Raw genomic sequence first — 16,226 nt, forward strand, 5'->3', positions numbered from 1 at the left:
TAAAAAAGATCATTCTTGGATTGAGCTCACCCTTCTGAATGTGCCCTGTCATGAGTATGGTCTTGCCATCGGGTGAGCCTGGCACTGCCTCAGACTAGGCCCAAATGGGGCTGACTATTCTGGAAGAGAACCAGCTCCTCCACACAAGGGGCCAGAAATGTTCTGACTCCTCCAAAAGTCCCTTTCCAAACAGCTGCTGCTGATTTACTGAACTTTTTACTTATAGAACAGACATCAACCAGGTTGCTTTTTTGTTTTGGTTTTCTGTGCACCCTGTAATTGGGACTGTATCATCTCTGAAACAGAAGTAATTCCAGACTCTAGGAACCTAGGTCAGTGTGCCTCAGTTTCATTATACTGTGCATATTCCTAAGTCCACAAGCATCTGCAGCCTCTGCTCTAACTCAAGATGCTTGTCTAGGAAAGAGAGAGAGAACATTCCTTGCCTTGCAAACATGAGGACTTGGGTTTGACACTAGAACCCACTTGCAAATGCCAGGTATGCTTGCTATCTAAGTCCTAGGGAGGCAGAGACAGGAGGGCTCCTGAGGCTCACCTGCCAGGCAATCCTGACTAATTGGTGAATGTTAGACCAATGGAATGGTATCTCAAAGGAGGTAGATGTCCTTCATGAGCATCACACCCAAGGCTGCTCCCTGATCTTGACATGCATGCCCACACTACACGCATCTGTTGTGTACATGTGATTGGACAAGTATACAGTATATAAAAAAAATGCTGCCAACACTGTTCAAAAATGCCATGAGAATTGTGAAGACACTATTTCTAATTTTTTTATTTATTTTATGTGTATGAGTACTTTGTCTGCAAGTAAGTCTGAGTCACTTGTGTGCCTGGTACCTTTGGAAGCCAGAAGAGGGTACTGGATGTCTCAGAACTGGAGTTACAGACAGTTGGATTTGTTTGTTTGTTTGTTTGTTTGTTTGAGATATGGTCTCTCACTATGTAGCTCTGACTGTCTCGGAACTCTCAAGTAGAACAGATCCTCCTGTCTCTGCCTCCCAACTGCTAATATTGAAAGCCTATACCACGGCCACCACATGGGTGCTGTGAACCAAACCCAGGATCTTCTGGAAGAGCAGCCAGTGCTCCTAACAACCGAGCCTTCTCTTCAACACAACATAGTATTTTTAATAGGCAAAAATACCATGTGTGGGAGAAAGCAGAATAGAGAATACAGTAGAGCTGTACAGTGTTTGTCTATAAAAATTCATCCAATCTTCCATGAACCCAGGAAGCTAGCCAGAGGCAACCTCCTCCAGTGTGTAAAGAACCAGCAAGGCCTTGACTCTGCACTAGATCTGCACACATCTGTGTTTGTGTAAAGATGTTATTTAACTCACAGCATTGCCAACATTATGTAAGACACGCAGTAAAAAGGGGACTTACCAAAATGACACTAAGCAATTATTCCAGCATATCCTCAATGAAAAGCAGGAAACTAGCTGTGCTGCTTGGTTAGTTTTTTTAGTTAGTTAGTTAGTTAGTTTGTTTGTTTGTTTGTTTTTATCGTCAATTTGAAACAAACTAGAGTCCTTTGGGGAGAGGAAATCTAAACTGAGAAGCAGCCTCCATCAAACTGCCTGGGAGCAAGTCTATGGGGCATGCTCTCGGTTAATGACTGATGTGGAAAGCCCGGGCCACCTCTGGGCATGTGATCCCGGATGTTTAAGACAGCAAGCTGAGGACGCCATGGGAGCAAGCCAGTAAGCGGTGTTCCTCCACAGTCTCTGCTTCCATTTCTGCCCCCAGGTTCCTGCCTGAAGTTTCTGTCCTGGCTTCCTTCATGATGGACTGGAAGCTAACATTAAACCCTTTCCTCACGAAGTTGTTTTGGTCATGTCTTTTATCACAGTAAAAGAAAGCAAAAGGCCACTAGCCAATGTGAGTATTCTTAGAAGTAAAATTACATTCTTTACAACTGTCTGCAACATCATCAAAGCCAGCTCTACTTTCTCAGTCACGTTAATCATGTATCTGAGAGGAAGAAACTACACCTGGTATGTACTGACCGGGCTAGAATCTATGTGTAATTAACTCAGGCTCTAGGGCAATGTGAGGCACGCCTACATCTGACTGGGCCGTGCTCAAGGTCCTTCCTGGTTCTTCAGTCTTCTGGGGTTTTCGGATTTCAATGTGTACTATGTTTTGCTTTCTGTTTCACACTCTGATCCTCCCAATGTCAAGATGACCAGCTCTCCTTTTTGTTTTTTTAATAGGTTGCTATTTTAACTGCTAAATTTTTTCCTAAAAGATAATGAAAACCAATTTCCTATTAGGTGTCACTAAGTAAGAATGTTAACTATTTCCTCTTATGTTTAAGAAAGTATTTCTTATAAAATTATATTAAATAATGGTGGGTATAATATTTAACCTGCTGGAAATAATATCAGAATATTCTTTTCATGTAAGTAGTTCGATGACATCACTCAAAGACAGATAACAATAACTGATCCCCAAAACCCAAGACTGCCCTTCACTCCAGTTGATGAAATAAAAGCAATTGGTAAGGACCACAGTTCCCCATATCTCACAGAGTGCTCCAGCTCTGAGAAGGCCATGCATTCACCTTTAAGTAGTACACCAGGAGTTCATTCAGAGCTGGGTCCGCATTCAGGTTAACCAGGAAGCATTTGTCATCCCCAACTTTGATTCCAGAAGTCTGAAGAGATATGCCAAGGCTCTCAAGCTGCTTCTGCCGCTCCTGCAAACATATCAGAGAACTAGTGATTCCCAGCACAGAGGCAGCAAGACACAGAGGATCTGACTATCCCATGTCTTTACCTGCAAATAAAGCATTCTTGAGAAACGTAAAGATAATCATATTTTTCTCTTCTTTCCAAAATGTATAAACAGTTCCAGGTTGCTAGAGTGAAGGTTAGAACACCTCTATGAAGCTCAAAAGGCCTTTCAAGCCGTCCATGTCTTCTCCTTCACATCTATCACACTCCCTTTTCCTGCCTGTGCCACCATGAGTTACACAGAATTTAATGTTTCCCCTCAGGTCACAGCTATAAGTCACTGACCAGGTCCACATCAGTATACATTTAAAACAGAAAAATAAGTTTAAAATTTAAAAATAGTGCTTGGCAAAAATAGACATCTGTATCAAACCCCTCCCCACAAGGGTCAGGGTCCATCAAGGAAGAAGAGAAACTGTGCCCTTGTCATGGCAGGGCCACTGTAGTCCTGAATTCACTGAAGCTATGGCTGGCTCCATACAAAACCAAGCCAGTCGACATTCCAGAATGGAGGCTGTAGGGGTTCAGGAGTCCCTATCCTGAATTAGTGACAGCTGATGGCTGCTGAGGGAAGGAGAGTCAGTTTTCTTAAAAGGGTATAGTTGCCCCAGTGAATGGTCACACATCTACTAGGAGTGAACAACAGAGTTAGGGGGAAGGAGTGGGGAGTGCCTGTGATCAAAATACACTGTATGCATGTATGAATTCTTAAAAAAATACATAGTTCAGCAGCCCGGTGCATGCATGGGGTCTCAATCTCAATCCCCAGCACAAACCCACTCGTTTCTGCCACGGGAAACAAGCTACTGAAGCTATGAGATCCTACGTTCAGACTGACTGTCTTAGCTGCAGCCCTAGCGGATCTACAGACCCAACACCACCCGAGGCCCAGCCACCTGCCCCAAACACAAACCTGCGCGATCTCCTCGGTTTTCCTTAGTTTCTCCTCCCAGGTCACAGTCATTTCCTGGATGAGTTTCTCAGATTCTTCCAGGCGATCTTTCAGCTCTGGAGATTTCATTGCCTAAAAACAAAATGTTACCTCATGAAATTAACTACTCAGTGCCAGGAAAGAGTAATCAGGTGGCTGAGAAAGGACAAAGGCTGTCACCTGACACTGAGCTCTCCACCTACCTACAGCAAGGTGGTGGTCCTCACAGTCCACAGCACCTACACTCAGAGGACCTCGGACCTACCGAGTCAAATACAGCACATTCAGGAAGACAACCTTCCTCCAACACTGTGAGGATTTCACTACATTTAAGGAGCTAGATGGTCCCTGTTATTTACAGAGGACTAATGACTTTAATTTCAATAGGTTGTACACCTAGACTCAGAAGCATGCTTCATCTCAATCTCTTTCTAATGTTGATTTCAAAAATTTACTCAAAGCTACATAAGCTGCATGGAAGCATGTTGCAAACTGGACAGTGTTAATAACACTCGGTCTTAAAACAGAGAAACAACCAGATGGTGACATAAATAAAAGAAATACGGAAACCTCACCCCAAGATTCTTAAAGAACTATAAAATCAGGATAAAATTCAATAGAAAAACAAACATGACTACAGTAACTGCTGTGCCCATGTCAAAGCTTCTTGCCTTTCTAGCACAACAAGGATGATTAGACAGGAAAGGGCTATGGTGCTAGCTCCAAAGACAAGTCCCTGGGACAGAAACACTAACCACAGCAGGAGCCCTGAGCATGACATTTTGTGCTTACACTGTGATCTTCAAACCTCGTTACAGAACCTAAGCATCTCCTGCCACAGAATGAACACGGCAAGGCTCTGGCCTCTTTCTCTCTTCCGTCCTGAGAGTTTACAGTATTGCTCTACAAACATAACACACCCATAACAGGAAAGGGTGGGTTATAAAGGAGAGGATGTCTTCTGTTCTAACTGAGGGCTAACAAAGGAGGGGAAAAATCCAATTCCCTTCCCAGGACTGTAAGCGCCGTCAGTTTCTGAACAAAATTAAATCACATATTTTGTCTCTACTATTTCTCATCCTGCATATTCTAGTCTGTCAGCCTTCTAGACAAAAATGGAAAGAAATTTTTTTCTATGCAATCCTTTTCAACAGCCATTAAAAAAAAAAAAAAAAAAAAAGTTCCTACAAAGTACTACTTAAGAAAAGAACAGAATCAAGGGAAGAAAATTCTCATAGCAGCTTGCCAAGATGAGCCTCAGCACCAGGGTCTGTCCAGCTGTGCCTCATACCTCTGCCTTGGTCAGCTGCTCACGGAGCTTCTCCACCTCTTCACGGAGATCTCGGATAATCCGAGCATTAGGATCCTCATTCACCACAGCATGGTTGACGATGTGCTTTGCTCGATCTGCATACCTCAGGGTTGAAAGGGTTTCATCATAGTTATCAGCAGCTGGGCTCACAGTGGCCACCATGGCGGTCTTGCTATTACCTCCCAGACTGTCCTATCAGGAAGAAAACAATGAGGAGTCTTTTAAGTTGGAAGAATTCTTCACATAAAGAAAGCTAAAATCTGAAAGAATAAAATAGCCCAAGACGAAACACATGTAAAGACAAAATAGAAGCTGTACTGTGTCAACCTGACATAAACTGAAGTTATCACAGAAAAAGGAGCCTCAGTTGAGGAAATGCCTCCATGAGACCCAGCTGTAAGGCATTTTCTCATCTAATGATCAAGGGGGAAGGACCCAGCCCATTGCATAGGTAGTCTTGGGTTCTATAAGAGAGCAAGCTGAGCAAGCCAGGGGAAGCAAGTCAGTAAGTAACATCCCTCCATGGCCTCTGCATCAGCTCCTGCTTCCTGACCTGTGAGAGTTCCAGTCCTGACTTCCTTTGGTGATGAACAGCAATGTGGAAGTGTAAGCTGAATAAACCCTTTTCTCCCCAACTTGCTTCTTGGTCATGATGTTTATTCAGGAATAGAAACCCTGACTAAGACAGGGGCTCACACTCATGAGGTTCAACCCTAAACTGTTACTTCTCTGCCAATTACTTTTTTTCCTTTTTTTTTTGGGGGGGGGTGGTCTTGGCAGGGGGCAGGGCTTGAGCCAGGGTTTTTTTGTCTGTGTATTCCTGGCTGTCCGGGTATTCTCTCTATAGACCATGTTGGCCTTAACTTCTATCATCTGCCAGCCTCTGTGTCCCGAGCACTGGAACTGAAAGCATCTTTATGCCCAGCTCTAATTACTTTTCTTAACAAACAAAAAGAACCCCAAACAACCACAAACCCTTTGATTTTTTTTTTCAAGAAAGAATAGGAAAACCCAACAGACTACATTCATTTTTTAAGTAAAAATTAATCCAAAGATAGTATATCCCGTTAATTAGGCAATGTGATACCATTCTGAGCAGTTCTGCTCAGAATGAAGACTTCAACGGCTAGCCAACCTCAGAGGAACTGGACATTCACAGTGTCAGATCCTCTGGGGAATTTGGTAGAGTTAGGGATGGAACCCAGGGCTCGCAGCGTATAGCAAGTGCTGTGCCACTGAGCCACACTCCCAGTCCTGAGGAGGCTCACCTACACTCTCCTCCACAGGGCTGCCTGTCCTGCTAGTACAAACAAGTTCTTGGGAATCTTGTCCAGCTCTGAAACCTAAGGGACAATTAGAGCCCTCCACAACAAAAGCTGAGTTACAGAGGCTCCATTTTCTTCCCTCAGCTAGCACTCTAGAAAACACTAGCACGTGCTCTACATAATGGTTCCTGAAGCTCATTCAAAGGTACTAAGGAAGCCAGCATCGACACTCATCTGCAGGTTCAATAACTGTTTCAAAGAGTCAGACAAATGGCTGCTAATCAGAACATTAACAATAATGAGCTATGTGACTCAGAGAACACTTGTGGCCGGAGCACACGTGCTCTAGGTTATATATATTTCAGGACTGAAAAGAAAAAGGGAAACCCACTCCTCTGCTGGTCCAGCTTAGCCTTGGTGGAGACAGAGTGACAGGATTCCTGTCCCTGGGACAGGACCAGTAGGCATGGGCCTCCAGGAGTGTCGATGGCGGCTGTGGGCATGAAGCTTGTTTGTATAGTAAAGTGCATATTTCACATTCCTCCTTACAAGGTTAGCACCACCCTCCCCTTAATGATGCCATGATAATCACAGAGTCTGGAAGGTGAAGGTGAGGCTAATGTCTCAGGAAAATGATGAATGCTGGAACCTTCAGGACAGTCCTTAAGGCTGTAGAAAAGAACTCTAAAAACATGAGTTTGAAAATGTGCAATATTTCTCAAGTATGCAATATTAATTATCTGAGCGGGCTTCACAGGAAGGAAGACAACTATACTATAAGTCAGTTTGTTAAAAAGATACAGAGGGGAGATTCCTCAGTTCAAGGTCATAGAGTCAAGCCCAGGTGTGATAGAAATGGTAATTTCAGCACAGGGTCCCACCCAGCTAGTTTATTGGCTGTGTTTAACAGAGGCAATAAGATCTCTGAATTCGGGTTGGGGATTTAGCTCAGTGGTAGAGCGCTTGCCTAGGAAGCGCAAGGCCCTGGGTTCGGGCCCCAGCTCCGAAAAAAAGAACCAAAAAAAAAAAAAGATCTCTGAATTCTTTTGCAATGTCAAAAGAACATACGTGCTTGCAGTCTCCTGAGAATTAAGGGGCTGGGGTCACAGAATACTGATTCATAGGATAATTAAAAGGAAACCTTGAGTAAATGACTAGATTGATATGTAAAATAAAAGACTGGGCTTATGATCTGCAGGAGATAAGCTAACAGAGAAATTTTTTAGAATAGCAAGAGAGAACTGCTTGGAGAACATAGAGAGCGAGCTGTCCAGAGAAAGCAGACCAGGGAGAGAGAAAGCAGAACAGAAAGAAAGCAGTCTGGAAAGCCATCTGGAGCAGAGCAGAGCAGAGCTGAGGTCACCAGCTTCAACCCATGCTTTGACTTCAAGTCATTTGTTTTCATCGCTCCCAAACACCCCATTCCTCAGAACCCCTCTCTAAGCTGAGGCTGGTGTTTGGCAACCCTCAAAAAATCTGAAATCGCCAAATCAACTCCCACTTCACTAACCATGCAAAAGATGCTAAAGGTCACTCCATTTCAGCAGAGTCCCTCAGCCATCATGGCTTCCTGAATCCTAACTAGTCCTAACTAGGCTCTTCCCTTGGATGGTCAGCATTTATGGACTGGCCTCTAACCGGCAATACAGTAAAGGTGACAGCGGTGAGGGCAAGTCACTTCTGATATTAAAGTAAAAGCAGCTGATGCTCCTCTTGTTCTCAGGAGGAATAAGGTGGCCCTATGAAGAGACCCAAGGGGTGAAAATGGAAACAGGCCCTGAGCTCTGCCTATCATCATGGAAGTGAGCAACACTCACTCCTGATTCAGGCATCCAGACAATTACAGCCTTGGCTCATCCTTAATCTACAGCTCATAAGGCCCTAGCTCCAAGCACTGCCTGTGGAGTAAGGTGTTACAGGCCCAGAGATAACTGCAGACTTCACTATACCATGTGAGGCTTGGAAGCATTATAAAAACTAAGCTATATCAAAAAGTCAGGACTGTGGTGATGGCTCAGTGGGGAAAGCATGTGCCATACAAGCACTGGGATCAGAACAGATTTCCAGCACTCATGTAAAAGCCAAGCAGACAGCAGCCCACCTAGAATCCCAGAGCATGGGATGCAAAGACAGGGGTCCCTGAAGAAAGATAGCTAGACAAGCTACATCAGCAAGTTCTGGGTTCAGGTGAGAGACCCTGTCTCAGTGCATAAAGTAGAGAACAGTAAAGGAAGAAACCCAACACCCATCTTGGTACACTAAAGTACATGCACACCTGTGTACATGCGTTCCCAATCACACATATATACACACACATAAAAAATATTCAGAGCTGAGAAAAAGTTTAATCATAAAAGTGCTTGCTTTGCAAATGCAAGAACTTGAACTCAGTGCTCCAAATCCATGTAAAAAGCTAAGCATGACAGTGTGTGCCTGCCACCCCAGTGCCAGGCACATGGAGAAAGGCAGATCCCCAGAACTTGCTAGCAAGCCTGACCCACTAGATAAGCTCCAAGCCAGTGAGAGAGTCTCTCAGAAACAGTTAAGGGCCTAGAGAGATTGCTCAGCAGATCAAAGTACTTACTGCTCTTACAGAGGACATGAGTTCAGTTCTCAGTACCCACAAGATGGTTTACAACTCCAGTTTCAGGGGATTCTAATGCCCTTTGCTGGCTCCTACATGCTCACGGTGCATATAAACTCACACAGGCAAACATGTATACATACAAATAAAACTTTTAAAATTATGTTTTTAAAGGTGTACAGGGCCTGAGGAACAACACCTAAGGTTGTCCTCTGGATTCCGCGCATGCACGCATGTGAACAGACCCACATACATGAACACGTAAAGACTCAACATCCCCTGTCAGAAAGGCAATCTCAATGAATGACAGACTCTCAAAATTCAGAGAGACATTCACCACAGCACAAGAAAGCTGACTCAGAAAGCTGACAGATTTGACCAGTATTCATCTTTAGAAAACTCTTTTTTTTTTTTTTTTTTTTTTTTGGTTTTTTTTTTTGGGGCTGGGGGCCGAACCCAGGGCCTTGCGCTTCCTAGGCAAGCCCTCTACCCCTGAGCCAAATCCCCCACCCCGAAAACTCTTAATTTTAAAAATATTTTTCCAGGCCTACAGAGATGGCTCAGTGGTTAAGAGCACCGACTACTCTTCCAGAGGTTCTGAGTTCAATTCCCAGTAACCACATGGTGGCTCACAACCATCTGTAACAGGATTGTGTTCATATATATAAAATAAATAAGTCTTTAAAAAATATTTTTCCAATTTTAATACATATAAATTTTTGGAGAATTTTGTAGTTTTATACATTTCTCTGCCTTTTCTGAATCCAACCATTAGTAACCCCACCTTCTTAAAGAGGAAAGCAGGGTTGTTCTGAAAAACAAAACACAAAAACAAGCAAACAAACCCATCAACAACATGCCTAACAATCTAGAACTAGCAAATTGAGCACTGCTCCATCCCAGGGTTTTCCACATTCAATTCCAACAACTTCAAACAGACCTCCCTTCCCACACAGACACCCACAACTAGTTCTTGGCAACCACAACTTCAGGCCTGAAGGCTGAGTCAGATCACCTGATACCACTTCAAATTATTCTGTTCTGACATTAGAAACACAGTAATTCACAAGGTATCAATAGCTTAATACGATCACAGACAATATATATGTGTGCTTACCCATCCATTACTGAAAATTTCATTTAAAAAAAGAGATAATCATATTGAAGAAAATATGCTCTTTATGTATAAAAAGGCAAGAAATATGTCAATCAGGACTGTCTGATTCTCTTCTCACTCCTAGACACTAATTTCAATTGTCAATGCCCCAGGTCTGTCATGAGGCGCCCCAAACACATTCAGATGGGCAGTGAAGTCCCAACGCCTGCAGTGCCACACACCAGTGATGCCACACATCCCCTAACGGCTACAGCACAGTCTCCCCATGGGCACAGCAAACATGAGTGACAAACAGGACTTGTAACCATAACCACCAGGGGTGAAAGCAAGCTGCCACGGCATGCTTAGAAGAAAAGGAAACTCCCCATGCCTGATTTACCAAATGACCTGGAGCAGCAATACACTGTCTTGAACAAAAAGGAAAATAGAACAAAAGAATGGGCAGGCATCCAAGAGAAAGTTTATAGTTTCTTGTTTACTCCTTAATTAAGCAGATCAGACAAGCTTTGTTTCAAATGTGGCAATGCAAATTAAATGGACAATGGGAAGAAATTTCATTTTAGAAGTCAGAATTTTTCTTTTCAAGCTGAAAGAACTCTGAAGTCATCTAATCAAATTACTTCCTTGTGCAGCTAGGAACTCGAGACCCAGAAAGGCTGAGAGAACTACCGGAACAAAGGTCGGCGTGCTAATTCAGACTAGAGTTGGGATTGCTTGCTCTTCCCCTCTTGTGGGGTTTGCCATCTAATAGGAGATGCAATGCTGTGTAAGAGCTAAACCCAGGGTCTGGAAGCACAAAGAACAGAAGAAACCTAGAAGACAAGACACTCCATAGTGGCAGGTAGAAGAGAGAGGAGCAGGAAGTGACAAGTAAGAATAAAGTCTTAAAGCACCAAGCCATCTTCACTCACCTAGAACCTACAATGCTAGAGAGAATAAACGAAAGCTAGGTCAGCTGTAAAAGGCCTTTGAAGCCACTCATTAAAGATTCTAAGGGCCTGGAAGACAGTTACTGAAAAGACTTAAAGTTCCCGTGAATTTAGAAACGGAAGAGTGGATTGGACAAAGAAGGTCCAAGGGAAATGGTTGTCAGCTCAGTAAGAGATCCACATGACATCCACTAAAGAATTGACATTAAAAATAAAAGCAGGCCAGGGAGTAGTGACGCAAGCCTTTAATCCTAGCACTCAGGAGGCAGAGGTAGGCAGATTTCTGTGAGTTCAAAGCCAACCTGGTCTGCAGAGTTCCAGGCAGCCAATCTACACAGAGAAACCCTGTCTGCAAAAAAAAAAAAAGAAAAAAAAAAAAAAAAAGAAACAGCAAACAAACAAACAAAGAATAAAAGTGGAGGTCAAGGAACTGGAGAGATGGCTCAGTGGTTAAGAGCACTGTCTGCTCTTCCAGAGGTCCTGAGTTCAATTCCCAGCAACCACATGGTGGCTCACAACCATCTGTAATGGGGTCTGATGCCCTCTTCTGGTGTGTCTGAAGACAGCTACAGTGTACTCATATATAAAAAAAATAAATAGTCTTAAAAAAAAAAAAGTGGGAGTCAGAGTTTGCTTATCCCCAGACGTGGGAGTTAGGAGATCTACCTCCAGACAGTGATAAACATCAAGTGTCCATACAAGGACCTGAGTTTGATCCCCAGCACCTACATAAAAGTCTGGTGTGATGACAGACGACTGTAATCCCAGCAGTGGGGAGTTAGGAGATCTCTGGAGCACACTGGCCACTCGGCTTAGCCTAACTCCCTATCCCCAGATCCCAGTGAGAGACCCTGGCTCCAAAGCCAAAAAGGATGACAGAAAGCCCGACCTCTGGTGCATCCTCATACACTCATCCCTTCAAAGGTGATCCACTTTATGAGCTCAATGGAAGCCATGCTGGGGTGTGCTGGTCTCACACCAACACTGAAAGACAACCATCAGGTGTGTGTGTGGGGGGGGGGGTAGACTAGGAAAGATTCACGCACCGGGCAGAGGTGGGGGCAAACATTAGGCTCTGGAGTAAGGTTTTAAATCCCCTACTTAGGCTCTTGGTACAAATATCAAATATGATATAAAACAGATAATACAAGTCTTGATGAAAAAAACTAATGCAGAAACTCAACACGCATGCCTTATTTTTAATCTGGATCACCACAAAGAAGCTGCAGTTACATCTTTGGTTCACTGTTCACATATTATGAACATCTTCCCTCACTTTCAATCAAAAACAGGCAAAGTCAATGAAGAGTCTCAACGAATCTTTACTAAGAGCACAGCCACATAAACCAGCCAGGCATGGGCGTGGCTGCCTGACACCTGATTCTCTTGAAACAGGGCTGACAGCTCAGCTTTGTGGACAGCCATTGAGCCAACAAGAGAAGATTGCCTGTTGTCTTAAGTCAAGTCACGGTGGCCATGTAGAGTCTGATCTTAAATCAGACACATCAGGGGATGGCTGTGTATGACTAGAAATGCCTCTGTGGAAGTCCAAGGGAGAAGAATGTTATCAGATTTTCTTCCTGAAGACTTTGAGGCCAGTGTGGTCTATAGAGTGAGTTCCAGGGCAGCCAGGGCTACACAAAGAAACCCTATTGGGGGTTCAGGGAAAAAAACCTGAGTGTGTATAGTCAGAGAAAGTACTTCCCTTGGCAAAGGCTGATCTTTAAAACCAAAGACTCAGTCATTTACTAAGCTCCCTGAGGCCCCTGTTTCACTATAGTAAGAAATAGTAAGTACAGTACATTTTACCAATGAGAAAATGAGTCAGCACTAAGCTACACCAGGCACACAAAGTTATTTCCTTGTTTTTAACTGTATGTGTCACTGTACAGCTTTCTGCAGGTGAGTTCGGCACCTTTAGGAGCCAGAAGAGGTGTCAGATCCCTTGGAGCTGGAGTTACAGGCAGCTGTGAGCTAAGCTACATGGATTCTAGGAATTAAACTCAGGTCCTCTGGAAGGACGGAGCTCTTCTTAACCACGTACCTCTCCAGGGCCTGCTTCTGTTTCCAGTGAACCATGGAGAGTATTAGAAAGGCAGAGGGTTTTGTTCCACTCTGACACCTTTACAAAGTTGTCACCTAGTTTACAAGCTCTAATACCCAACCTGATGTCCACTTCCCACACCACCCTCAGGAAGATCCCAGGGGACCTGTCCACTGTAAAATCAACCAAGAGTGAATCACTAACTAAAACACTAATGAAGGACAAAGAAAATGACTCACCTTGAGCAGCCATGTGAGAACTGAGTCTCGATAGGGAACAAATTTATTTTTGTTTTTGCCAGCACCCTGATCGGCTAGGGCAGAGATAACCAGACCCAGGGTTGTGAGGGACCTGCATGGAACAAAAACCCCAATTATCTAAGCCAGAACATATCAAATGTCATGTTAGTTGCAAGGATGGATGGTGTCCTTGTCTGCATGTAAGGAGTGCTGTGGTCAGCACTTTGCTGTCTGATTTCAAGACCAAGCTCCTAAAGGCTCCTGTCCATCTGAGCTACATGAAGTAATAAAAATACTTAACACTGTTGATCTTTCATTTTTGCAGATAAAGTATGTAAGCTGGTAAACTAGGGTGAAGATAATAATATAACCAACAGATAACCCTCAAGAAGGGTGCCCAAGGTAAAAAACTGATTAGAGCAATAGTGCTAACTAGCTGACATCTGCACACCCTAGTGCTGGAGAAGTGTTCCATAGTTCCTACCTGCTGGCTAATGTCTCACCTGAGGAAAGGGAAGATTTGAACCCAAGAAGAGGTAGTGATTTAGCCTGAGGTAAAACTATATATGTGACAGAGCTGGCAAATGAAACATTACTTCATAAAGTCTTGCTTCTGAGATATTGACTAATACAACAGCAGACTAAAGGGACAGCCCAATGTGGCTGGCACAGTGTCTATTTGCACAGCCAAGAACCAGTGAAGGATGACTATGCTCCATGGATAACAGCAAGTCACAAGAAGAGACCGGGTTGTCACAACGGGGGGTCAGGAGAGAGTCAGTGGATACTCACATCACTTAGTGAGCGGGCACCAAGGATTCTATCAAACATCCCACAATGTAAAACATCCTCCACCCACAGGAAAAGGAGTCATCTAAGCCCCAATGTCAATAGGACCATTGTTGAGAAGCCCTGACCTGATTGGAGGCTGTGATCGCCAATCCCATCAAACAACTCCACAGATGAGAAAATGAGCCTGGGCCATAGAAAACACTAGAAAAAAGTCCAAACTGCTTATTCATCATTGCCTTAACCATTCCAGATCATCTTTCTCCAACAAACGCAGATGTTCCCCTATTTTTCTATCAGCCCCATAAAGCGATTCAAGAATGTGATTCTGGAAAGCTTACTTGTTGATGTTGCTGCCCTCCTTCAGCCTGTCGCCCGCAGCTCCGGTTTTCGTGGCTCGTTCACTGCCAGCTAAATCCACTAAGCTCAGCTTGCCCACTTTCTCTCCAGATGTCTGCAGAGAAAATCAACACATGCTAGCAAACAGCTAATGAACACTGAAAACAGGCTGACTCCCTCGAATGGCTTATTGTCTCCGGCCTTAACTCAAGCTATCTGTCATTACTGCAAAGTTATTTTGTGCTGGTACTAAACACTGCAGAAAACCACCACCTAGCACAAAACTTATTCAATTTGCTAACTCAGTAGTGAGAAACAAGGAAGTTGATGACCTCAGGAAAAAATGGTATAAAATGGGACATTTTGGAGAGATTGATATAATTTTCAGAGATATAAACAAAATTGCTTATAAGATCAAAAGTTTAATGATTTAAAACTGTGTTTAAAATTTCACAAATATTAGCCTGAGACAAAATACTTACATTTTTGGCTAATATTAAAAATAAAAACAAACAATCTGACTTTTGTGTAACAAATTTGTTCTAGAAGTCAAAAATATTTTCTAAACAAGTCAAAAATATTTTCTAAACATTTTCATCTTATTTAAATGATCCGCTTAACTTTTTAACATCAGCTATGGTTTTTGACAATGATGTTTTCTTCCACCAGATCAGAAATGTGACATGCTTTATGGTTTACCTCATCAGCAAAACAGAACCACAAGAAAGCGATATCAGAGTCTACGGATTCAACCACTGTGGAAACTTCCCTTTAAAATCTGTGTTATCATCTGGCTGGGAAAGTGGCTCTTGACAGAATATTTATCTGACATGCAGAAGGCCCTGGGTTCTGCACTCAGCACAGCAAAAAATACATTTATAGATTTTCATAAACATTACAAAAGGATATTCTGTTTCCCAAATAAAAAATACTTCTGATTTAAGAAAAAGAAGGTTGGGGATGGAGAGACAGTTCAGCGATTAATAGCACTGGCTGCTCTTCCAGAGGTCCTAAGTTCAATTCCCAGCAACCACAGGGTGGCTCACAACCATCTGTAATGGCATCTGTTGCCCTCTTCTGGTGTGCATGAAGAGTGCTATAGTGTACTCACATACATTAAAGAAGAAATAATAATAATAATAATAATAATAGAAAAGAAAGTATTCAGTATGGTATTTATTTAGTTTTGATTTACTCTAAAAAGGAATTCAAAGACAGAGAATGTTTTGTTTTTAACATTGATCTTGATGTAGAAGAAAAAAATGATTTTTCAGCAAAGGAGAAAGAAGCCTGCCAGCATAGAGTACCTTGCCAGGTTACTTTTGCCTCTCATATTTGAGACTGAGGTCCTGAGAGATGGATACCAGAAATCAATCTTCACAAGGAGAGCAAGCACGTGAGTTACTTAGCAAAATGTTCAACATGCCAGAGGCCTCGGCAGCTTCTCAAGGGTCCAACCAAATGCTCAAAATGTGCCCTTCACATTCAATGATTTTACAGCACTCTTCCCCAATGCAAGTTGCTCCCTGACCTCCTGGCTGTTTAGCAGCAGGTGTACCGGCAAAGGTGCCTCAGCTGAAACCAGCCATCGGGGTGTAAAGTGCAAGCTGCTGTAGCTGGGCCAGGTCAGCAGCTTGTGTAATTCAGCCTCGCTGTCCTCTTGCTGGAGAGGGCGGGAACCATGCTTAGTCCAAGACGCCCTTCAGCCAGGCCGCAGGATATGACTAAAGTTCCTTCAGACCTTCTTGCTTAAGACTGGAAAGCAGAAGTTAAGCATCTTCCTTGGCCTTTCCTCTGCCATCAGGGAAGTCATGAAATCTAAGGTTTTCCAGAATATTCTACAACTTCCGGGTGCTAAGAGGCAGCTGCACTGACAGAAGCAATTTCTTTATTCTTGATTAAAGTTATGTGTGTC

At 43.3% G+C, this 16,226-nt stretch overlaps 1 protein-coding gene across 1 annotated transcript in view; it reads right to left on the reverse strand.

The window, feature by feature from the left end:
- Positions 1-16,226, reverse strand: part of Kif13b (kinesin family member 13B) — a 153,007-nt gene that overhangs the window by 65,556 nt on the left and 71,225 nt on the right. Inside the window, exons 9-13 of the mRNA XM_032918154.1 lie at positions 14,314-14,426; positions 13,184-13,295; positions 4,985-5,197; positions 3,676-3,786; positions 2,591-2,725 (exon numbers count right to left, since the gene is read on the reverse strand). Of these exons, the coding sequence (XP_032774045.1) occupies positions 2,591-2,725; positions 3,676-3,786; positions 4,985-5,197; positions 13,184-13,295; positions 14,314-14,426 (684 nt within the window). The remainder of the gene's footprint in view (positions 1-2,590; positions 2,726-3,675; positions 3,787-4,984; positions 5,198-13,183; positions 13,296-14,313; positions 14,427-16,226) is intronic.

This window comes from Rattus rattus, chromosome 12, assembly GCF_011064425.1.
Source record: "Rattus rattus isolate New Zealand chromosome 12, Rrattus_CSIRO_v1, whole genome shotgun sequence".
NCBI lineage: Eukaryota > Metazoa > Chordata > Mammalia > Rodentia > Muridae > Rattus > Rattus rattus.